Below are 24,332 nucleotides of genomic sequence, written 5' to 3' on the forward strand. Positions count from 1 at the left end.
TTTTTTGAGTGTGTTGTGACAGTTGTATGAAATCTGGCTTGCTGTTTTTAAGGACCGGCTACTAAGCTGTAAAAATTCTCCTAAAGACTTTGCTCTCAATGTCAGTTTGTTTATGTCACGAAAAGCAAAACACGTTTATTCCCCTGAGTGTGCTGTGCACCTTTAAAAGAATGAAGACATTCTCAAGGCACACGCCCACCTCGAATGTTTCCAAGGCGCTGGGAGACACCTGCCTGCAACCAGCGGCAGAAAACAAGCTGCAGAGAGGCTTGAGTGCAAGCGTATATTCAACTTGGTTTGATACCCGACTGAGTTACACAGGACCTAGCGTTCTTCATTCCCTGGTAAACCCTGGATAGGAGGTACAGCACACCCTGGCTGCAGCTGTTGGTTCGGTTCTGTTTGCAAAGGGGTCTTGTAGGAGAAACGGGTGCTTCCCCAAATCCATTCGCAATTTTAAACAGGACCTTTGTTATCGCGTGGAAGTGGCTGATGTCACCTATTATTACTCACACTTTATTCCAGAACTTCATTCCTTTTCAGCCGGGCCTTCGTCTATATCGCAGTGCAACGTATATGGGATTCATCAAAATATCGTTGCACAGTGGATGATTTATCAACAACAAAAGCAGTTAAAGACCCTTTATTTTATTGTTGAAGCTGTGATTTGTGTATTCTTTTTATACTTTGGATTCTGATGTAACCGTTGTGGGATATTTGCCTTTATTGGTTGTTTCAACTCCAGATGCATTCGCTGTTGGATCGAAAGAAGAAATCAGCCGGAGTGGGGCTGGATATGTCCCCGAGCATCTTGCCCCAAGCCCCGAGGATGTTCAGCTGTGTGGGGTGCTTCTGGGTCCTCTTATCGTCGGTTTTAGTTGCGATTTGCAGTTTCAGTTTTATCTCGCCGGCGTGGATTGTCAAAGAGCACCTTAAAAACAAAGACTCGGTGAGCTTCGGGTTACTTTGGCATTGTTCTGAGTCGATGGATAACATGTACAGCTGCTATACTTTTGGAGGTCTGGGGAAATTTGCCGATATTCCTTCCAGTTCCTGGCAGGTAAATATGAATGCGTCATAAAAGTTGCAATTGAAGCAGGGTTGGATCCTAGACACGCCATACAAGTGTTCATGTGATGTGTGTGTGTGTGTGTGTGTGTGTGTGTGTGTGTGTCTGTGTGTCATGATCCACCTGCCAAGTTAAATGAAATTGTATTAATGCATTAACCATGGTGTAGCTTATGTGTTTAGCCAAATGCTTCACAAGTACCTTTTGAGAGTGTACCATATACAATTATACTGTAGGACAATAAACCGCATCAATCAATTCAACTTTAGTTAGGCTACAACATGTTTGTTGGAGCTTCAAGTCACCTCAGTGGCCGTTTTGTTGTAATAAACAGGGTTTTTTAGATTGTGTTAATCAAGACAACACAAATCAATCTGAAACGACAATGTACAACTCAACGGGAAAATAATTGCACGTAGAGCTAATTAGACATCACGTGTGTTTTATATTAGAAAACATGACAAGCAGGGTCTTATTGTAACAACAATAACACTCCAAATTACAATCTGATAACAATAGTAACAGTCACTAGTCTCTGTGCCCAACCCTATAGAACTGTACTTATTGCAGAAGACCACTAATGGGCTATACACACAGTACATGTATGTATACATTGGAGCTGCAGAATTCAAGGAAAGACCTAGCTCTCCGGGTTTTGAGTTTAAATATTCTTAAATAGCTATATTATTGTATTGCTTTACACTTCGCAATCAAATACAGCCGTGTGGGTCCAATGCACACTGCAGTGTACAGCTTCAGTATTTCAGCAGCACACACAATGTATCGAGAGAATTGTGCTCTGTGGTGGTTGTAACGATTCCACGCTGTGTTTGAACTTCTGTGCTGTAGTGTGTTACACGGGAGTGATGTGTGGGAGATAATTCAAATCCTTCAACAAATAAACCGTGAGCACCCCTTTGTCTTGCTTGTGACTGTTCTGTGCATACTGTGTGGTATATGGTCATGTGGAAATCCAGTCCCGGTATTCAAAATGAGTTTGGGTACAGGGTGATTTAAAACTTTAATACCAGGCAGTGTTCTCTTAAATTGACACCCACTATCTAGTCATGCTTTTGCCAGCATCCTATTCTAGATCTTAATGTAACACTGTATTGCTTTGGTGTATTGCAACGTTACATCTCCATTGATGCCGCAGCACTGACAAAGTATTTCTTACGGTAGTTAAATTAATGTAATCATGCTATAAATTCACAGTATAGCAAGTGGAATGTGGGGCATTGATAAATAATCACAGCATAGTATTGAATCAGCTGATGTGTTGTTTAATTTTAAGCATATAGTTGCATTATCACTAAAATAAGAATGCAAAGGTTAAAAATAAATGCATTCGTGAAAACAAATACCCTGTTGTGATAATAACCTGATTCAGCTTGAGGCCACTGTACCCCCTTTGAAATGATACCGCCCAGCTGCACAGAAGACACTGAAGCAACGGCATTCTGCGTTTGGACCAGTGCCCAGAAATGGCACCCGCAGGTAAGCACCCACCGCTGTTACGGATGACAGTAGACCTAAAGTAATTTAGTCTATTTTTCATTACCACTAGTGGGCGTTGTTTCACTGGCCCTTTCCAACCAACACCAGCGGCATCAGTTTCATGTTGTAAAATCTTATAAAATAAAATACTACCTATTATACTGCGTGTGTGTGTGTCTATATATATATATATATATATATATATATATATATATATATATATATATATATATATATATATATATATATATATATGCTCCATACACATATCAAACTGACAGTGATTTATTAACAACGCACCATATTATTACAGGAGAAAATGTGAACTCATCACTCTTGACAATACTCTAGCAAACTGAAATTCTCATGCCCAAGGCTCCCTGCAGTGCATTATTTATGAATCGCAGTATCTGAGCGGTAGGTTTGCACACTTGAAGCTTGAGTGCTTAAGAAAGCACAATATGAATATGTATTTGCACACGACTTCACTGTGAAAACACTGGGCATTAATCAGACCGGGAAAGCAAATAGGAACAAACCTAGTCAGATAAAGACTAAGGATTTGTTGAAACAGAAGTGCTACTGCCATCCAGAGGTGCATACCTTGTCAAATTAAGAAGTAAAGTGCACATGCTATCTGACTGTATGCTATCATCAAGTTATTTGTATATTACTAAATAATCTCTGATCCTTTTGAAGAACATGTTTTGTTACACATGGGGGGGGGGGTATTTTAAGTTGACTGTATTTATTTTATGCATTTCTGACTCCTTCATCACAAAGCTGCATTGTAGGAAACAGTTGATCGGAACTCTTGCAGACAGGCAATCCTGGAAAGGAAAGGGTTAAACTGCCCAGGGTATTGCCTGTTGAGCAGTACAGTGCTGCATGCCAAAACCCATTCCGCTTTATAGCAGGCATTGGAGAATAGAATAGGAAGCATTAAGAGTGTTCTTCCATTTGTGACTTGGCTGGGTTCCGGGCCCATGCTGATTTGTTAAAAGGCCAGTGCATTAAGGCAATGCATTTACCAGCTTGGGCTTCACTTGTAATAAGTGCTCCTTCAGCACTGAGATAGGCTCGTAATAAGTTTAAGGGAAACTTGTAAGAGTAAGAAGTACCTGAAGCCACTCAGAAAGGCAGACAACTCCAAATGAGTACTCCTGTATTTTAACCTGTTTGCAATGCAGGACAACAGTATCCATTGTTTCTTACTGTGTATTTTTTACATTCACTAGAGGCAGTGTTGCAGAGGGACAGGTTAATTGTTTACACTCTGGTGTGCCAGGTATTCTTAAAGGTTAGGCATGATGCTGAGGGTTCTAGTGAGGCCACAGTCACCACAGTGTAGTGCCTGAAACAGAAGATGACAGCGAAGCTCAGAAAGAAGAACACATTAGTTAAGGTGATCCTGGTATTTCACTCCAGTACTTTGCACAATACAAAGTTGCTCCAAACAATGGTGGATCCGATGCTATTGTGATTCATTTGTGTCTGTTCAGTCACCCATGAGACATTCTGCATATGGCTTATAAATAAATGATCAAATTAAAAACAGCAGAGTGCACAGAATGCCAGTTATCATTTTCTAAAGTCTATAAACTAAGTATGCAGTGTGTGTGGGTGCGTGTGTGTCAATATACAGTATATTTTTATATTAATAAAACACAGCACATTCCAATGGTCCGAGATAGACTCATCTTCAGTCTCTGTCCGGGGGTGGACAGTTATTCAATTTAGGAATTTCCATAAAAAATCGTGCCGATCAGCAATTTATTCAACTCCCCTGAAAACAATTTGGCTTCAAGAATGAAGTATCTTCAATGTGCTGATTTATTTATACTGCGAATTAGCATTTAAAAAGAGATATTCATCAACAGTCCTTGTTGCTCCATTGCCAGCGCCTATTCTAGCTGCTGTGCTTCATAAAATCCATTGTGTTTTGTTGTCTCCAGCCTGTCTTTGCATATACTCTTAAACTGTTACTGGCTGTTATTATCAACCATTATTTTAATAGCCTTTATTTAATTTCTTGGAAACAATCCTGTAATTACATGTAATTGGTCAAATGAGCTGTCATAGATTACAATAACTTAAACAGATGGGAAATGATGCGTGACATTACATCAGGTTCCTAAATCATAATTCAGGGTTGTTTCCTTATTGGTTATTGTTGTGTGTGGGTGAATTGGTTAAGGCAACATAATCATTGGTCTGGACTCTTCAACATATCAGTTCTATTTGAAATGAAATGGACAGACAGAGAAATGTTTTCTTTTCTCTCTGAAAGCTGGGACTGCAATTCCATTCTTTTATAGTGGTGTTAAATAAGCATTAAATACCCAAAGCTGTGATAAATGCAATCATTAATGCACAATATGCAAAAGCTGAAAAACATACCAGTTAAGGACGGCAGCTTCATATATCCCCAGCTCCCACTATTTATTTCCTTGACAAATTCAAGTGTGAATTAGTTTAAAAAAACAAAAAACAACCTTTGTCAGATAATCTTTATCATCTTATTCTTTCAGACAGCTATCAATGGCTAAAAACATTTAACACTCTACCCAAGTGGTTCAGAGATTGTATCAGTGATTGATAGTGCTAACAATTAAAATGTGAAAAGCGATTACTGTGTGGTATCCATTAAAACGTCTTCAGCCCTCTCTGATGTGCTAATTCCGGTCCTTGCTATCTGTTTGGACACTCTGCATCATCTTCCCAGACCTTCCCTGCCTCCCTTCTTTTAGTAACCACTCCCCCCACCCCCCCAGACGGCCACAAAAAAACTCTTACCAGCGCACATTTATTAGCACATCCCCGTGATTATTTAATCGTTAATTGTGTCTGACCGGAGCGCTTTAGTGTTATGTTTTTGGTTTTCAGGGTGAGTCAAGCTGCTAAGTGTTCAGCCCAGCAAATGTTTTTTTTTTTTCCCAATTAATCACCCTTTCTGGCAGTCTGTTTTGGGACCTTCCCTCGTGGCACAAGCCAAGGGATATAGTATGTTGAAACAAGGCCAGCCAAGCTGTTCAACTCTCTTGGCAAGAGTTCTTTTAGAGTTTCGATGCACTGTACAAAAAAAAAAAAAAGAGTAATAGTTTTCGTTTTAATTTCCCCAAACATTTAAACTTAAGGATTAAACAGTTTGGAATGCTTAAACCTTACTATATTGGGAATGTTTGCACAAAAGTGCTAAAAAAAAAAAAAAAAAGTAGCCCTGCAACCCTACAGTAAATACATTTTACTACCGGTAGCAAAAAACCTTGCCAAAATCTGCTACCTGTAGCAAAATATCATCTGTAGCTATAAACGTTATTTTAAAAATAATAATAATCTGGGCATGCGCTGTGCACTAGGAAAACAGTCTGAGCATGCGCAGTATGCAAAGTAGGAACATTTGATAGGGAGCATAAATTGACGTGACACTGGTAGCAAATTTTGACGAAGTAGCAAAAATTTACGTTACACCGGTACTGGGTACTGGGATTTATTTTATCAGCTTTTCATCCAACGCTGCTTGCATTCTGTTTCTTCACACTGCTTCTGTTTCTGTTAGCTGCTATTGGCCACCATTAACGTCAGGATATTCACTGCATGTTGATTGGCCGAGCTATATATATATATATATATATATATATATTAGTCGTTGTCAATTTATGATCAAGATTGGTCTTGACTTTAATGTAAAGTTTGTAGGCAGGATTGAAGCAGATTTCCAAGAGAAAGATCATTCCATCGGGAGGGTCCACAGTAACTAATGACTCATGTTTTTTTATGTTTGAACAGAATGTACAGTACAAACAGAGTAGGGAACCCAAGGCTTTTATTTTATCTTAGTTTTTTTCTATTTTGCAATCAAAACTGCAATTTTTTAAATTTAGATTTTAGTTTTACACTCTTTTAGTTGTTCTATTTTTTTTATCTTATTTTTTCAAACTTTTCAATTAAAACCAGATTTTAATCTCTTTTTAAACGCCTGCTTTATTAAATTGTGCATTAGACTGTTTTTAATTGAACGTTTTTATTGTTAGTTGTGTGTGTGAAGCGTTTGGGATCCTTGTGGTGAGAGGCTCTACAGAAATGTGAATTGTTGTTGTTGCTGCTTTGGAATTTCCTTGTAGTGATGTCATTCACGGGGATCCTCTCTCTTCCCATCCTCACCCTTGTGTCTCCCAGTACCAAGACTGACAGGGAGTGAGATCTCCTCAAGTGAGATAAGTGTAGGCAGCTACTCTTAGGTTAGCTAAGATTCAAGCCCAAGATGACAAGAGGGCAAAGGCTTTAGGTATCTGTGGATGTTTAAAAAGCATTCCACACATAAAGTAAAAGCAGGAACAGTGTTCTGTGTCAGAACCTATTAAGGTCTCCTTGGCCACTGGAAAGATCCCAGAGCTGGAGTTTATTGCCTCTGCTAGCTTCCTAATAAAATGATGGATGAACTGGTTACATCTCTGAACTGAATGGGAATACAGAAATGAGAGGCTTTTACAGGGTCTGTTGCAGATCCTTAGAGGTGTTTTATGGGCTGAATCCTAGAGAATCCGGGGCTGAATGGTTGTGTAGGGCCAGGCGTCAGGATGCTTGCTTTCTTACAGATTTTAGATTTGTTGACAATTTACAGAACGGTTTTCTGTTGCATAATTGACGGATTTTAGATGACTAAAACAGACACCAATGCTGATCTGAATTTGTTACATATGTTATTCTCAGTTAATGATAAGTATTGACGATAGAATTGCGAGTAAGTGCTGAATTTGCTCAATTCCCTTATGCAGTGATTTAAACAGCGGCGGATCTAAGTACCACCATGTATTTTAGATATAGAGATTATCATTGTGTACCATGGTTATGAACGTCAAACCTCTAGCAGTGTATGCAAGTGTATTCCTGTATTATTTAAAAGGGCCGTATAGGTTAAAATGCAGATGTGTTTTGGCGATAAAATACAGTAGAAGGCATAGCAATTGTCGTGCAAGATTTGGATCCGCTATACAGAGAACTGCCTGTTGTTGGTTTGGCTTATTGTTTATAGTAGTGTAGGGAGGCTTTCCTCCGTGCCCTGAGACCTCGTCAAATCCGACAGGAGGATGTGATGGATAATGGCTGTCCGTGCCACCAGGTAATAAAGTAATTACAGGAAGGGGATCCAGGCGACAGGATCAGGAACCAAACAAACACTGCAGGGCAAGGGTGCCGTGGACCCTCCTTCAATCGGCAGAAGCAGAGGGATTTCGAAGCATGTGTACATTACTGTTTGGCATGAATAAGACCTTCAATATTAAAAAAAAGACTTTCCTAGCTCCCTGGGAATCAGGGGTTGTGGTTTAGTGTACCTGTCTGAGAGACGTCAGAGATCAGTTTGGTGGGCTGGTTCGTAGTAGTATTCCTTCAATTGCTTTTTAGCTTATTAACTTTACTGGTTGTGCCATCTGGAGGAATATCAGTTATCAGAATGCTTCTGTAATTGAAAAGCTTCCTCTCTTCAAAGCAATTAAAATTGTAAATCCTTCTTTATCTCCTCACTCAGACAGCGTTGCATGATTTATAGTCTGAACAACACAGTGTTCTCAAATACACATTTCTATCTGGTTGCTTTGGAAGCCAGATAGACCTTCTCTGTGAATCTGTGAATTCTGTGGGCAGATTAGTAGCTTCCTATAAAATGATTTTAGAAGCAAGTTATATATATATATATATATATATATATATATATATATATATATATATATATATATATATATATATATATATACTAAAATATCCTCAGAAGTTGCAAAGTCTCTGGAGGGCTGGTTTTGAATAGCAAGTGAAGAGAGTTTGGCTCTCTCAAATGATTGTAATAATCAACACTAAAGCTACTACTTAATTTATTACAATTGACCGTGGGCAACGTTTGAGGCAAAACAGATGGTAGGTTTGGATGGGCATGAAACTGCTCTGTGAGTTGAACTTCATCACAAGCAATGTAAATCAAGGGAAACAGCTGCTAACTGTCCAGTGAAGCCCAATATTAGCCTGGACTTGTTGAGGAGACATCAGCTTTTTGTTCCTAGATGGATCAATCAGGGAGTCCTCCCACAGCCGCTGTGTAAATGCCTCGGCTGCTGAGGCTTGCCGCATGGGAAATCAGGTCAGAAGGCCTTACCCTTACTACAGTCTCATTAGCATATGCATTCCTCTTTCTGAAGTGGATGGCTTTACATTTCAATATGTCATGTAAAAAGTGTTGCCGGTTGAGTTACTCTCATCAGGCTGGATGACAAACATGGCCTTTCAGTTTGATGGTATTTTATACAGGTTCATCCTTACTGCTCATTACTGAAGATACTCTGTGTCCATGCCTGATTATAATGGATGGATTCAAACTATTATCCGTTGCATGTAATCCTGAGCCCCACTCAAAGGCTTTTACTGCAACCCTCGTTGTTTGATTCCGGGCTGTGATTATACTATGCAACACAGCAAACAAAGCTCACTGTTGATCTGGCTCTCATCAGTCGTACCTTGATCATCACGTTTGCTTGCTCTACGGAATGGATAACTGGCTGAATTGCTGTCTGTTTTGCTTGTATTACCTGTTTCCATCCCTCCGGCTGCCGAAAGCTGTGATGTCCTTGGTGGCACCGCAGTGTAATGGTGATAATGATGCTGTCGTGCTGTGTTCCTCTTTAATAATGGAACTCCCTCATTCAAATATTGACTCGGGAGTTCCACTACCTCCTTGTTGCACGCCTCAGCAGAACCATTACTCCCTCAGTCGATAGCTCCTTTGTACGGATATGTCTGTGTTAGGCTTTAGACAACTCAATCAAGAAAGAAGATGATTTCATTTTGCAAAAGACTCTCAACCAGAACGTTTTATTCTTGATGGTTCAGACTCCTGCTGTTGGGTGTTTTTAAAAGGATACCATTACTAACCCTGACCCTTTACCACAAGTATGCTGAGTAACTCTAGACCAGCTCTGTTAGTGTACGGATAAAAATACACACATGATGTACTTTGGACCCAGGTTGTGCCTATGTTAGGGGTTTGCTGGCTGTACTAACTAAAGCTAGTGCCACCTTTTTATCTCTTTAGCTGATAACTAAAACAATAAAACCCATTTAGTGTTCTGAATTCCCTTTTTCCAGGAAAGACAGGAAACGTCATCTACTATAATAATCTAAATTATGTTTGTATAGTTTTTTTTTTTTTTTTTTTTTTTTTTTAAGTATGTCTCAATCCTAAAATTCTAGGTGAGGCAAAACTTTTAGCCACAGCTGTACTGTGCATGTGTTGTGCTGTACTTAAAAAGTGATACATGCAAGGGTTTAAAATTATTTTCCATTACAGTGCATTAATTGAATTCCGGTAAGTGTACGGGTCATGACCAAACAACTGATGTAGAGGGAGAATTAACCTGATTTATTTTTTTGCTGTAAAACTGGCAGCATTTAGCACACAAAGAGCAAATGCAATTTGCAATTGTCTGTGGGCATTTATTGGTTGCTATTTTGAGAACAGATTGAAATAGCTGTAATGAAAGTTGTCACATTTTGTTGTTTATTGCATATATTCCTGGAACACACAGGGCTGTGTTTGGGGGTAATGTAGTCAGGAACATGTTGGTCACTTCAGTTGTGCTAATCAATGGGAGACTGAAATCCTGTCATCATTTAAGTCATTAAAATATAAACCTACCGGAGCTTTGTCATATTTTACAGACAAAAATAAACCAGAGACAAAATATTCACTGTTGAACAATTTTCATAGCCTTGATTTAATTATTTAGACCCCCCACTGTAGAAGCCAATTGGATATACCCCATATTCTTAAAGAGTTAGTTGCTTCAAATGTCATTTTAACTGCATTTGTATATTTACCTTACTGTTTATAGTCTGAGTGGTCTTAGGTTGTGTTTCTCCAATATTGATATATTATCATTTTTTTCTCTAAATGTGTTTGCCTACAGAATCCTAAGAATCTAGAACCCTCAATACATTCCAACGAAGTCTCACCCAGTCTGCACATACATAGACATTCTATGATGATAAGAACATTTGAAGAACAATTATATTTACAGTCATCCTGAATGAAAGTGCATGATCATACCACCTTTTACCAAGTCCCTAATGACAAACGAAAACTGAGCCCTGCCAGCTATGCAACCAGTCACCCTATCAGTTAATCACACATGCCAAATGCAAACACACTCAAGGTTTGAAAGCGTCCTGCCTCGCCGTCAGGTCTTTTCTCATAATGGGAGTCCCTCAGTCTAGAAGGATTTTATACTGGTTTCCCTGTCACCATGATTAAAATGGCCACCATCAAATCTTATCACTCAAGTATGAACATCATTAAAATGATTTGAGAAATTCGCTTTTTTTTTTCAACTTTTTCTTTATTGACTTTTTTGCTTTGGCCAATGTACAGAAAAAGACAAAATACAGAACAAAACAAAAAAAAAAATACAGACAAACAACATCAAATGAAAGATCATGTAAACTCTGAGCTCAATAAAATAGACATAGAAAATATATGCATATAGATACAGAGTACAGTACATATCATGCACATGTACAAGCACATACATAAAAACAAAAAAAAACAGATAACACGAGATTTAAAATAATAATAATAATAATAACAAGACAATAAATAGGCATGAGTTCTAGCCTTTATGAAATTCCAGATTTATACCGCTAGCCTCCTCCAGACCACACCACCTAGACCATTTAATAGAGACTGAGCTTTTTCTTTGCCTAAATATTAAAAAAAAGGGTCCCAAATGTTAAAAAGAAATTCGCTTCTTAATCCATGATTTCATCTTTAAAAACAGGGTTTAATGATCTGGAATTAGCCTCATCTGGAACGGATTGCTTTATCAAAAGGGTATGGATTGCCTTCCTAAATAGTGTTCCCTACCGCACCTTGTAACCTTTGTGAATCGCTGCTGTGTTTGCTGTGATTCAGCAGCTCTTTCGATAGAGGCTGGAGGAACATGTGTTTATCAGGCAAACTAAATGGAACATGCCCTTTGATCGCAATGGTCTTTGCTTTCTTTGAAGGGTCGGAGGCAATGCTTGAATAGCTGCTAGACCCATTTGTATAGTAATTGTTGACTTTGCTGGGTCTCCATCTCTTTTGAACAGATGTTACACCTCTTATCTATTGTGGAGCTTGGTTAAGAGGTGCTGGTGGCACATCATGCTCACCTGCATTTGCTGACACCTGTAATGCATGTAGTTGGCATCAGTTTCCATCCCATATACCTCTTATAAAACGATGCCAGTGTATTAATTTTTGTAATCTTGTGGCCTGTAATATACTACACCAATATAATATAATGAGATACTGTGCATTACTATGAAGCTAGCCTGTCCGTGGCACAGTTTATAACTGAATGCATTATATGCATTTCAGGAGAATGGCCGATTCTGATTGTCTTTCCAGACCGGAGCATCCCAGAACCTTTGGGGGTCTATTAATGTCTTTTGCACAGATTAATGTGCTTTGGAAAGGTTTCATTCTTTTCCATTATACTTTGCAGTGAAGATTCTAATACAGGAAAAGATACAGAACTGCTTTCCATTGATTGCCATCGAGAATAGGTTTAGGACAGTGAGAAGCTCATTCAGACACATCAATTATGTTTGGTCAATCAACACTTTGTCGCTGCAGGGATGCCTAGAGATGGATTACCCATTCTATATAAACTTCAACTGACTCTTTCAAACATTTGTGTTCAGACCCCTCGAAAAAGGAAAGAGGACTCCAGGCATCCTGACTCCTAGGTCTTAGCATCGGTAAGGAATGCAGGAAGCAGGTGCATTCAGAGTATTGCTACAGTGTCATCATTTAAATGCAATTTAATCAGTAAGTTGTTATGAGTGTCCGGATTCATATCTAATTTTAAAACATGCCCCCCCCCCCCAAACTCAAAGCCAATTAATCCAATTAATCTGCCCTCTAATGCCTTCTCTTACAATAGCTGCATAGCTGCATATATTTTATATTTTATATTTTATTTGCAGTTTCAAATATGATGTGGAACATCTTCATCTGTACACCAACTGTGACCATAAAACTATTTCATCCATAGCTATAAATGGTTATATATAGAACTGCAAACCTCTAAAGTCAATGACCCGCGTTTTGACAAGGAGTCTTCCATGTACTGTATTAATAAAACATGCAGTGGTGGAATATGTAGTAATACTAAAAGAAACTTACACAATTCAGTGAGAAACGTAGACTTGAAAATGTTCTGGTTGTCTTCAAGCATTAAGAAAGTCAAAATGTTTGTCATTGTATTGTATAAGTTTAGTATTGCCACATAGACCATACACCTTGCTGTGTCACTACTGTAATGCAGATTCTCCACAGTATCTTTAAAACTAATAACTTCTCGTTGCCATTTTTTTGTGCTGCTAAAAAATAAAAAAAAATAAAAATCAGGCAAATCAGTTTGGACAATTGTCTGGACCAACAAACACATGATCTGCTGTCTTATCCTGTTCTGTTTCGCTGGTGTTTACAGTGGATGACTATGCGACTAATTGCTTGTGAAAGCATCTGGCTGCCCGTTTGAAACAAAACCACAAGTCATGAAACCTTCTAATGAAAAGGCAGGCATTTTAAATGTGTGTGTGTGTTTTGAGTCATTTATTTGTGATGATAAGTAGGTTTTCAACTTGCCAATCGGATATGCTTGTGCTCAAAGCGGCTGTAATTTATTCATTTGTTTTCTGCTTCAGGGCTTTCGCCAGCTTCAGTCCAGGCTGATTAATTAAAGTTGTACTCTCTGTGACAAACTATTTCAGGAGAGTCGTTTCAAATTCAGGCTCTTATGTTTATTTCTTGCATCGTTTTTAATTAGCGCTAATTGATTGTGGACTTGCTTCAGAGATTAGAGGTGCAAACCTGTCTTAGACAGGACTGGCTACAAACATGACTCCTTAATCATCCCCAGCGATGCTCTGAGATGTCTTTTGTGGCAAGGCTTCACTGTAATATCCTCAAGTTCATGTGTCTTGCAGTACCATGGGAACAATGTATGTGAGAAACGTCCATATCCCTCACCAAGATTTAATAATGCATTTATCTGAGTGATTCCCAAGATATAGCCTTCAGTACCTCAAACCAGGACGTGTCAGCACTTTGAATCACAACGTAACTTCTTGTAATTCATTTCTATGCAAAGTTTTATTGAATTCAGCTGAGCTGTTCCCATCCTCATTACAGTCACTTATATGTAAACTGCTCTACGTGTTCTGTGAAAGTTTTTAGTTAGAACTTGAATTCTCAGCAGTAGAGAATTCGATCCAGCAGCTGAAATGAGCTGACTTTGTCTGGGCTCATGCATGTAAAATACAGAGAGAGACTATAAATGAAAACTTTTCCAGGTTCTCAAAGGGTTTTCACCTGATGAAGTAACACATTCAGAGCAATCTTAACAAACATGCTGAGTGCAGCGGGTTTCTGCATAGTTAATATAGCAGCCTGTGCAGTACAGGAATTAAGAAATTTGCACTGAGGGATAGTATAAGCTAGACCATGCATACATTCAGAGCTACACAGCATGTGAGTTTGTGCTTCATGCACTCTATAGCACTGTCAGGGACATCTTGAAATTATGTTACTATAATGATCGGGGCCCATGCTAAAAAAACTGGCATTGGTTTGGGTTATGAAGGCTTTGTCTTAACAGTTCTCCCCTGCATTTAAAGATTAACTTTACAGTACCATGGTACCATATCTGCACTCCTATGCTACCATGTCAAGACCACTATAAGTAAGAACATTGTGTGTAGGATGTTATAAAATATATCTCTATGTGTAGAGTGGGTTTGAGGATTGCAAATCAAAACTCAGGCATCCACGTAGACACCCCTACACATGACATGTTAACGTAAATCACAAAAAACAAAGATTGTAATCATGAATTTCCAATAAGCATAGTGTTTTTAGAGCCATGCCATATGTTTAGTGCACAGGGTGACATCTATGCACAGGATAAGATGTTCTGGGATTAAATCCTAAACAACAAGTGGTTGATTTCTCATACGTGAGTCATAATATGCAATATGTGATTCCTAATCCATTGTGTTGCCATTACTGGTAATGCCGTGGTCTGCTAGTGGGTTTATTTGGGGGTGTATTTGTACAGACTGTTATTAAACATGCATATTAATCTTTAGTGGCAGTGGAAATCTTTAATGGAAAGAAGACAAAATATTGTGGTTTTGGTAATATGAAACAGGCTAAAATATCTGTACATCTTAATTTGTTCTTCCTCTGGCATTTTTTTTAACAATTCCGTTTTGATGGAAATGCCAATTTCAGGAGTTTAAACTTTATTTAGTGTTCATTCTGCTCCGAATGGAAGGTTGAACAGTTTCAAGCAGAAATGCCTGCACTGAATACCAACTCCATCCCATACTGTATTAGAGCTAACAGCATTGCTATCTTGAGGGCTCTTAAAGTGTCTAGTTTATGTTTTAGTATATTTTCTTTTGTACCACGTACACAAAGCCTTGCAGAGCAGATTAGGAAAATATACCCGTCTCTGTCTGATTTTGTTTCGGTGATATTGCAGGCATTGTAGGTGATCACACCTAAAATACACCAGACGAGCACTCACTGAATTCTACATAGCAAACAGCTATTAATAGGGTTCTAACCAGCAATATGGAAGTCCTTGATTATTATATTTTGTTCCATACCTGTAGTAAATTTAGTAGAATTATCCCACGAATGAACTGGAAGATCAGTGGACTCATTGGGACGAGTTGCTTTGAGGTTGTTATTTGTGACCTCTTTGTGAAAACAGGCCCCTTTTAAAGAAGCTGACATTCACGTCACTGTTCACCTTGACTTCCAACCAGCTTGAATAAAGAATAAAACCCTGAAAAGAATCATTGATCTGTTGTAAGCCCCAGCCCCATCTGGTCCTTACAGCAGAAAGCAGAAAGCAATTAAAAAAGAGGAGGGGGTCAATTCATTTAAGAGCATCTTCATTTCAACAAAAGGGTGGCAATAAATTGCCCCTCCAAATGAGTGATTAATCCACACATAACGTGATATATCCCTCATCAATCACATGGAGCAGGCCCGCGACAAGCGCTCTGTTATTAATAGCCCCCGCATACGCATCTGAACAGATCAAATGATCATTTTTGATCTACCGTTTTGATGTATTATTTACTGGAAACCATTGAGAGGATGATTCCATCCTCCGAGCAGCCAGCTCCCAGCTTCGGAGCCTTCCCTCAGGATGTTAATATGTATTTAATGGCGCGAGAGTGACTGCTGAGCCTGGCTAAGTGCACCGACCAGCGGTGCGTTTGAAGCAGCGCTGCTAACTGTGATGCTTATGAAATAATAATGGAAGAGAAAGCAAGCCTGGCACACTTTTCTACTGGCCTGCTTTCAAACTGTCTGAGGATTTCAGTTTGGGGCTTTTGAAAGGGAAACAAGAACAACACACAAACGCGTAGACAGCAACATATCGAAATACCCCAGTCCTTGGGAATCGCACCCACTTTTGTGGGACCCTTTTTGTTGTGCAACTGTAGCGAACAGATCCAGGTATCATCTTTTTTACATACCGTTTATGTGTTTATGAAGTGGTCATGAGTGCCTAAAACAAGAACAGACAAATCTGCAACTTTCAACAGGCTGTCACTTTACCCAATGTCCTTAAAGAGCCAGGCTCCCACAGGGGAACTAGTACAGCGTTGCATGGAGCAGACTTGCAATGAGAACCGTCATGCTAGAATGGGCACCATTACATGAAACAGAGCTAATTAGCCATTATGTTAACCATGTAAGCACTGGCATAGTCTAGCAGTATATAGGCTGTTCTCTGGTGTCTCTTCTCTGAAACAGGTTTGCTATGGATGCTCTTTGTTTGTGGTCAGTGTTCCAACTTTATATATTAATAGATATTTTTTAGCAGATCTAATTATTAGGAGGCTGATAAACGCCTGGGAATGCAGGGATTAAAGTAATTTATTGTGTTAAGGGAAATGATTTTATGGGTTCGTGGAACACACCTAATATTCTGCTCCATCTCTAAAACACAGGTATTGATTTCCACTAATACATTCTCCTGTAATAGATACAGTATTCCGTGCTGCAGCAAAATATTGATTAGCCCGACACTTTAAATCTACTGCTTGATGCGTGAGCATGTGTGCTTCTGACAAATGAGATATTGTCATTTCATCCATAAAAACAGATACAGCACCAGCTCCATTTGATCATCTGCTGTGGTGAGGAAAACTGCCTACTACAGCCAAGCAGGCAGTTGGAAAGCTTGCTTGACCTGTTTAGCAATGTTCCTGCCCCACCCCTGAGCTGCCTAGCCAGCCGCCCTGCGCAGCTGGAGGAGGAGGTCATGTGGAGGTGTCACACTGCTTCTCCTGCTCGCTGTGTGCGCTCCGGCTGCAGGTCTTGATTGGGGAGGACTCAAGAGAAAGCAGTTGAAGGAAGTGACTAGGCCAGCCCATGAAGGGTTGAGCAAACCAATTCAGCGCTTGAAACAAACAGCTCTGAACGACAGCTTCAGCTGAGGTCGTTTCAGCATCCATTCTTCAGCTCTCTGGCCTAAACAGCTTTTCACCATCTGCTAATGTGCTGTTCCAGGGCATTGTGAAGTTCAACAAGCGGTGATGCGCAAACATAGAGTTCATAATCACTTTCTAGGGTCGGGATAAGTTCTCCAGCATTTGTGTTTGAAGGTATTTCATATATATAATATATATATATATATCTATATATATATATATATATATATATATATATATATATATATATATATATATATATATATATATATAGTATGGTGTAATGAAATATAATTTTCTGTTTTATTTTACTGCTTTTATTCTATTTACACCTGGGGGTTGTATTATAAAGGCTGTTTTTTTAAAGAGGAAATCTGAATTTTGAATAGATCGTTCTATATGAGAGACACACACATTCCCTGAGAGTAAGAAGCACATGGCTTACTGAACAAGAAAGAGTCATTACCATGCATACATGAATACAGTTAGAGTAAAACTCAGGATTTTCCAGTGTCCTGGGTGCCTTTCTTCATTTCTACTCTATTATACAGCCCCGTGTTTCTCATCATCATTACCCGGCATACAGCTGAGAATGAGACATCATTAGTCACTGTGCGTTTCCGAGGCAGTGCCCTGCTCCCTCGTCTGGAATTATATTATTGAGACTGTGAAATCTTTATTCTTCTGCGTGGCGGGTCTTTTTTTTTCAGAGGATTTTGGTAAACCCGTTTGAGGTGAAGGGGGGGGGGGGGGGGGGGGGGGCAGCTCTGATGAAAAGACCTGCCTTCTCTCTTCAGACTATGAAAGAGTTTTGATTCTCTTCTGTGTTTGAAAATGAAGCATCTCAACCCATTCCAATTATAAGGATTTCTCATCCATCCTAAGTACATTTTAATTAAGCCCCTGTCAGGCGTGAATTTTTCTGCCACTGGCTGGTTTTTATCTGTCACTCGAAGCACTGGAACACATCGAAGTGGTACTAATGACACTTGTATTAGTTGCATAATCCCCCCATGCATGTCATACATTTGAATACTAATAACCCGAGGGACACGAGGCACCCCGATATAGACCGAGGAGTCAGAACAAAGCCTAATGAAAGAGTCCATACTATTCATTATCAATGTGCCGTTACTTACTATCCAGCTATTGTATAAAGAATTCCCCTAGTCACTTAAGTGGCAGTTTAATAGGAATTGTTCGAGCTAAGATATACTTTTGAGACAACTTAATGGGCCATATTTGCTAGCAATTTTCTACAAGGAATCAAATGCAATTGTAACAGAACTTGCTGTAAAATAAGGTGCAATGTATCAGCTACGGCTATATAATTAACAGTTATTTACATCTAAAATCAGTGTGCACCCTTTTTAAATGCTTTTTTTTTATTTATTGTTGTAATTATATTGTTTTATCACTACTCACTTTCATACAATCTATTACCAAGTCTGTTGATCAACTAAACCAAAGGCTTCTATAGACACAGATCACAGGCTGAACAGAGGATGACTATCCACTGCTAACTCATGAGAAGGCGGGGTGTGGTGTGTGAAGGTTCTAGAATGGGACACGTGTAATTGTTGTTGCCCCGCCCTCTTTTTTGTTTCAGACGAGTGCTGTGCTGTGTTCGGGAGGCTGTGCCCTGCTGGCGTTGAGCTCCTTGCTGGCTATCATCACCATTTTCCTTCCCAGTGGGCAATGTGAGCGGAGGGCGTGCACGCTGGCTGGATACATGCAGACAGCAGCAGGTGAGCGAGAGTTTCCCGGGCCTCTCCTGCAGGTTGCCAGGTGTTGCGCTTTCCACTCAATTACTAAACTAGAGCCCATGTCTCCAAAGATACCATGAGAACTGTTTGCACAATGGGGAAATAAATACTGCTCTGGCTAAAGTTTTGCATCACCTAGAATTTTAAGACTGAGACATAATTACACCCTTGCACCTACTGTAAGGCAATAGATGCACCTAGTATAAAATAATGTTAAAACTTTGCAAGTTTCACTTTCCAAATACAGTACAACATGTTCAGCTCTGGCCAAACTTTTCCCATCACCTGGAATTTTAGGATTGAGACACAATTTAAAAAAAAGAAACTATATGAACATAATTTAGATCTTTCATTTAACGTTATGTAATCATGATATTGCAAAGGTATCCATAATAGATAGTACAGTGTCTCATGTTAGATTTCGAAATGTCGCATTTTTAAATGGTCAGTTTTTATGGAAAACTACAAAGCGGTATGTAATTCAGTATGTTAACATAACATTATTCAGCAGGTTTCATTTGACTTTATGAAGCAAAACGGTTTAATTCTATAGGGTGATACAAAACTTTTGGCCATAGCTGTACATGAATAACAGTGCTATAACAAGCAAAGTTTCAGAGAAGTGGAGAAACGTACTGTGATCCATTAACACTCTGAGCACTGGCTAATCCCATGAACAAACAAATTCCAGTGAATCGAGCATCTTCTACAATCTGCCCTCTACCTTATCACACCAATATCCAGAAATGAGGTCATTATAATATCCATAGGACACATTTATCAAACTGTTAATGTTACAAAGTGTCTTTTCACTCACAAAAAAAGCTCACAAAAGCACACCCACATGGCCCAGGAATGCTGAGCATTGTGACCAATCATGAGTCAGGTCTGAGGGTTATGTCAGTGCAGCTATGTGGGTAAGCATTGTCCTGTGCCGTATACTGGATGCTGTACGCTATTCTGTGCAGAAATAAAAGGTTTTACTTCTGTATGCTGGTTAGGTTTAGTGATGGTTTTTCAAGTATTTCTAAAATAAAGTTAAACATGTGTTTATAGTATGCTGTGGCTGCTTTTAGCAGTTGTGTGTGAAGATTCAAGTGGCTCACAGACCACACAATGACAATGGATACAGCCTCTGAAAACAGATGAAGCCACAGATCATGTTTTCAGTGTTGGCTGGTTGCTGTGCCATGCTGTTCCTGGAGTACAGACCCACTGGTGAAATCCAAAGGGTAAAGCACACACACACACACACACACTGACACGCACACACACATGCACACACACAGCTTTAAGCTAATAAAACTTGTGGAGAATGAGCAAGAAAAGATGATCACGTATACAAGAGAGTCATGTGCATATGTATGATGTTCAGAACCACATGCTGGAAATGTAGGTAATTATGACCTACTTTGCAACATACTAAGATCTGTTGTGTGTTATCCTTCAGAGAATATGTTTCAGACCTTATTATTTTGTTGTTTTGTATCTATAAGCTGAAGTCGATGGTATGCCTTTCTTTTCATTGTTGCTTTCAATTAATAGGTAACAATACTGGAGATTAAGCTGTAACTCAGATGCAAATAGCTGGGACCATTTATTAAATTTGGAGGAGGATTTATTTTTTCTTGTCAGTTCAAGTCTTGGTTGTCCTGTCACTGGCACCCCAAGGAGTAGGAATCTTAAACTCCTTCAAATTAATATACTGGATACCAGCAGGCAGAGAGTCCGCTCACCAGGAGTAAGCATTGGGGTTGCTAAGAAACGCGGCCGAGTACGTACAGTATAACATTATACCGCAGAGTGATTTACTGCGCGTAGTAAAAAGAACATTAGATCTCTTTATGGCAGGTCAGTGGTTCAGAGGGGCTATGGCTTTCTTTAATAAGGAAGCCCGTTCATTTCAAAAGAACCCTGCAAGTATTAGGGATTAACAATTTCGAAGCTTAATGTCCCTGGCTTTATAATCCAGTAAATAGGCACATCTCGCTGTTTCCTTACCAGAGCGTTTAAATTTATGATTCTAATTACTGCATGTGAAATTATTAATACGGAATTGCACACAGAGGCCCGGGTATCTTGTTCTTAATTTAAAAAACAGGTCAAAGGGTGAACGAAGGAGCTGGTTGTGTGTCACCGGGGTTCTCAACAGGAATGTTTAATTCACCCAGGCATGTTTTAGAGGGAGTTTAGATTTCAGTGTAATGAACACACACACGAGCCCCATTGGTGGCTGGGCTATCAGTACAAGAGGTACAGCGATGATCAATACATCAAGCATCAAACAGATAGACTGAGCTTTGGGCTGCTGCTTGTATTGGTTGTTTCCTCCTCCTATTTCTGCCTCTGATGCTTTCGGTTTGGCACTGCTGGGTGTTCTTTTGGAAACGAGATACTTGCTGGACTGCTGCAGACGGATTCATGACTTACCTACTGTGTGTGTGTGTGTGTGTGTGTGTGTGTGTGTGTGTGTGTGTGTGTGTTTTCAATCTAAGGCTCTGAAGTACCAGGCAGTGCACTGCAATGATTCGTTTACATTAAAGCAAGCGAGGTGCATTTAAACACTGTGCTAATGAACTGCCAACAAATAAAAGGGCAACATTAAAGTTTATTGCCAAATTCAAATGGTCTGATTAGCCTCTGGTCTGCTCCATTAAGCACTTTATATGGCCCTTTTAATTTCACTTTGGAATAATTATAATTTGGATTGAGATTGTTTCAGTGAACCGAATGAAAGAGCTCGACCTGTTTTAACCCAGGGAACCATTTGTGTTTGTTTCTTATAGAATCCGAGTATGCAATTAACGTGTAATCCCCCCTTTTGCTTATTTGTGTTCAATGAACACTTAAGCAAGGCAGGTGAGGCCAGCTGGCCTTCAAACGGAGCACAATGGATAGGATTTGTCCTTGCTGGAGTGTGAGAAGTAGAGGACACACTGCAGCGTGCTTTGTAATTGAGTAACTCTGCGATCTAGTTCACTGTACCACCGTTTCATTAGCAATTACCTTTCAGGTAAAATACTGATCATGTTTCTTGGAGTAATTAACCCTCACTGGGAATAAAACATAGAACTGTTGATGCACTACATTAACCTGCTTTGGGATTATATAGTACAGGGTATTACATTTAATACAATAGTGTTACGTTAATTAATTAATGTATAATCTACTGTACTGTACACCTTGCAATAATTAAAAACATAAGGAAGCTGGATTGTAGTGTTCTGTATGCTCTCGTACCCGTACTTTTGTATGCCGGAACATTTCAATACTTTACATCAATTTGCATTCATGTAACTCCATTATATTCTTGATGGTACATTTCAATATGGTGATAGTAAGCAGAGGGTGGCAATGACAAGCAGGTTTGAGTGTATTCTTGTCTTACCCATACGCTGTAGGAGTACTGTCCCATTTCAACTTATTCAGAGCTCCGAATTAGACAACAACTGGTTATTTCCATCAATCTTTTGAAGTTTACCTGCAGATATCCTATTTGTTAGACTGTGAAATCCTGGGCAGTGTTTTTTTTTTTTTTTCATGCTTTCTGGCTAAACTTTCTGTCTGATGGACACAGTTTATATATACAGTGAATCAGCCAAGCAGGCAAACATACCCTTCTGTTACAAACTAACATAGTCTGCCTATATGACAGCTGTATAATCTGTTTATATTCATGTCTATCTTAAAGAGGGGCTCCAGCTACTTTGACAACTTCTTTAATTGGACAGTTTCTTGTGGTACATTTTGTTCAGATTTCTCTGTAGGACTTGAAGCCAGCAATCGTTGAGTAATGGTCGTGCAAACCATATTAAAAGTGTTTTGGCAGATGTTTCTGGCATTTTGTCTAAAATTATAGAGTTTTGGAGCTGTTATCCAGTTTTTAAAAAGTACCAAATAACAAAACAAAGTAACTGTGATAAAGTTAACTGATGTGTTTTTTTGGGGGGTTTCTTTGTTTATTTTAAGTATAGTATCTTATGAATATCATGAAAGTTATGGGTTAACCCAAAAACTATAAGCTAGGTAAATGTATTTAACTAATTTTCTACTACTTTGACTTTGAAAGTAATTTTCTTTCCTTTACAAATCTCAAAAGATGCTGGTCCTGTGAATGCGATTGAGGGTGATTATGCAGCTGAATTTCTTTGTCTTTTTATGAAGTCTGTGAGATGATAGTTCCAATTAAAGCCTGCCGCTTTCATCACGCCTGGAACCAAAGCGCAGATTTGTAAAATGTGCTTATCTTTCTCAGGCTCTCCACTTACCGCTGCTTTGCCAATTTCTGTTTGCAAAGCGGATTTGATAATTAACAGTCGCTATCCGTGGAACTACAGCTAGGTATTGTTCACATTAAAAAAAAAAACGGCTTTTGGAAACGGCTGGTTCTCCTTTATCTTCAGAGATTTGCTGCCTAGAAATCAAAATAAGTAACCACATAGTCTGATTGCACCTGGGCCATTGCAGTGAGTTTCAATTACAACACATGAAGTAATTAGGTACGGTATTTTATTTGCAGGAGGAATAGTCTAGCAGAAAACTAAACTCTAATCAAATGCCAAAGCCAGTTTTCAGTTTCCACAGTCTTTTATACTTGAATGCTTTATTAGTGGCCACTGGCCAGCGATCAGTCCATCCATATTATAATCAGAGCTAATGTAATGCAATACTGCACGTTATAAACAAGAGACCAGAGAATGAGCATCATTGTTGAGAGAGCCGATCGAATAATTTGTTTCTTTTGTATAAACATTGTCATCATGAGGAAAGAAAAATGAGAAAATGACTATAAATTGCAGTTTGTTGTTGTGCTTGAAGGGAATTTTTGCAGACTGTAGACAGACAAGGAGCCCGTCCCCGGCCTCTGTTACAAGGCGTTGGTCAAAATCTGCATTGAAAACTGTGCAGACAGATTGGGGATTTGAAATGTTCTAAAGAGTCCCATTCGATTTCAAGCTCGGGTATATGAAGGGGCCCTTCATGGAATTGTCCTGATAGTCAGCAGTTTCTCGGGTCACACTCGGATCGCTTTGCAGGTTTTCCTTTAAAGCAAAATATTTGTAAGTAAGTAAATAAGTCTTAATATTTGAATAGATTGGCTAAGGTTTAACTGATTAACATCAGGACTATAGAAGGAAAAATAATTAATGGGAAAGGGGTGCTTCTGAGTCATATTTCCAAATGGAGAAATCACATGGTCCACTGCAGTCTTTCCTGTCATGAGGACTAGACACAAACCAGTTTTGTTCCAACCAAGTTCTATTAGACAGCATTACACGGAATGCTGAAATACACGCATATATGGTTTGTCCGCAGACAGCACATGGTCGGGTACAATCTCAAGTATGCAGTAACTGAGATGGGAAATGCTGTAGATAATAACAAAAATGTATTTCTAAAGACTGCATGGGCTTGCTGTGCAGCTCTTAAAAGGCAGGAAATTGATG

The 24,332-nt window shown here is 39.1% G+C and overlaps 1 protein-coding gene across 1 annotated transcript; it reads left to right on the forward strand.

The window, feature by feature from the left end:
- The first annotated feature begins 234 nt into the window (after positions 1-234).
- LOC121305071 (transmembrane protein 211) lies at positions 235-21,697 on the forward strand. Its single transcript, XM_041236598.1, has 3 exons — positions 235-1,060; positions 18,729-18,867; positions 21,672-21,697. The coding sequence occupies exons 1-3, from the start codon at positions 746-748 to the stop codon at positions 21,695-21,697; spliced, it is 480 nt and encodes a 159-aa protein (XP_041092532.1). The 5' UTR covers positions 235-745.
- Positions 21,698-24,332: the final 2,635 nt, after the last annotated feature.

This window comes from Polyodon spathula, chromosome 41 (genome assembly GCF_017654505.1).
Source record: "Polyodon spathula isolate WHYD16114869_AA chromosome 41, ASM1765450v1, whole genome shotgun sequence".
NCBI classification, from domain to species: Eukaryota; Metazoa; Chordata; class Actinopteri; order Acipenseriformes; family Polyodontidae; genus Polyodon; species Polyodon spathula.

Bases quoted from the DNA above. Each gene is read 5' to 3' on its own strand.
- LOC121305071 (XM_041236598.1), top strand. From the start codon at position 746: ATGCATTCGCTGTTGGATCGAAAGAAGAAATCAGCCGGAGTGGGGCTG. The intron at 1,061-18,728 runs GTAAATATGAAT...TTTTTGTTTCAG, and splicing joins TTCCTTCCAGTTCCTGGCAG to ACGAGTGCTGTGCTGTGTTC. The intron at 18,868-21,671 runs GTGAGCGAGAGT...TGTTTCTTATAG, and splicing joins ATACATGCAGACAGCAGCAG to AATCCGAGTATGCAATTAAC.